The 945-nt window shown below is 50.3% G+C and overlaps 1 protein-coding gene across 1 annotated transcript; it reads left to right on the forward strand.

The window, feature by feature from the left end:
- Nucleotides 1-945, forward strand: LOC125150642 (olfactory receptor 1L8-like). The gene has a single exon (XM_047830789.1). The coding sequence runs from the start codon at nucleotides 1-3 to the stop codon at nucleotides 943-945; it is 945 nt and encodes a 314-aa protein (XP_047686745.1).

Consider the following 945-nt stretch of genomic DNA (forward strand, 5'->3'; position numbering starts at 1 on the left):
ATGGAAAGAGTCAACCAAACCAGCAGTGTTTCCGAGTTCATCCTCCTGGGACTCTCCTCCCGGCCTGGGGACCAGAAGCCACTCTTTATCCTCTTCCTCACCATGTACCTGGTCACCATAACAGGGAACCTGCTCATCATCCTCGCCATCCACTCTGATCCCCAGCTCCAGACCCCCATGTATTTCTTCCTGAGTTTCCTGTCCTTCACTGACATTTGCTTTACAACAACCATTGTCCCCAGGATGCTAGTGAGCTTCCTGTCAGAAAAGACCATCTCCTATGCTGGGTGTCTGACACAGATGTATTTTATTTATGCTCTGGGCAACACTGACAGCTGCCTCCTGGCGGTCATGGCCCTTGACCGCTATGTGGCCATCTGTGACCCCTTCCACTATGTCACCACCATGAACCACCACCACTGTGTCCTGCTGGTGGCCTTTTCCTGCTCACTTCCTCACCTCCACTCACTCCTACACACACTGCTACTGAATCGTCTCACCTTCTGTGACAACAATGTTATCCATCACTTCCTCTGTGACCTCAGTCCCCTGATGAAATTCTCCTGCTCCTCCACATTTCTCAATGAAATTGTGATAATGTCAGAAGGCCCTGTTGTTTTGGTGACCCCCTTTGTGTGCATCACTTTCTCTTACATACGAATCCTCATCACAGTTCTCAAGATCCCCTCAGCTGCTGGGAAACGCAAAGCCTTCTCCACCTGTGGCTCTCACCTCACTGTGGTAACCCTCTTTTATGGAAGCATCTTCTATGTCTATTTACAGCCCCTGTCGACCTACACTGCCAGGGACCACATAGCAACACTTGTCTACACAGTTCTTACCTCCATGCTGAACCCTTTTATCTATAGCCTGAGAAACAAAGACCTGAAACAGGGCCTGAGGAAGCTGATGGGCAGGAGGAAATCCCAGGCAGCACCCTCTTGA

The sequence above is a fragment of the Prionailurus viverrinus genome, chromosome D4 (assembly GCF_022837055.1).
Source record: "Prionailurus viverrinus isolate Anna chromosome D4, UM_Priviv_1.0, whole genome shotgun sequence".
Taxonomy (NCBI): domain Eukaryota; kingdom Metazoa; phylum Chordata; class Mammalia; order Carnivora; family Felidae; genus Prionailurus; species Prionailurus viverrinus.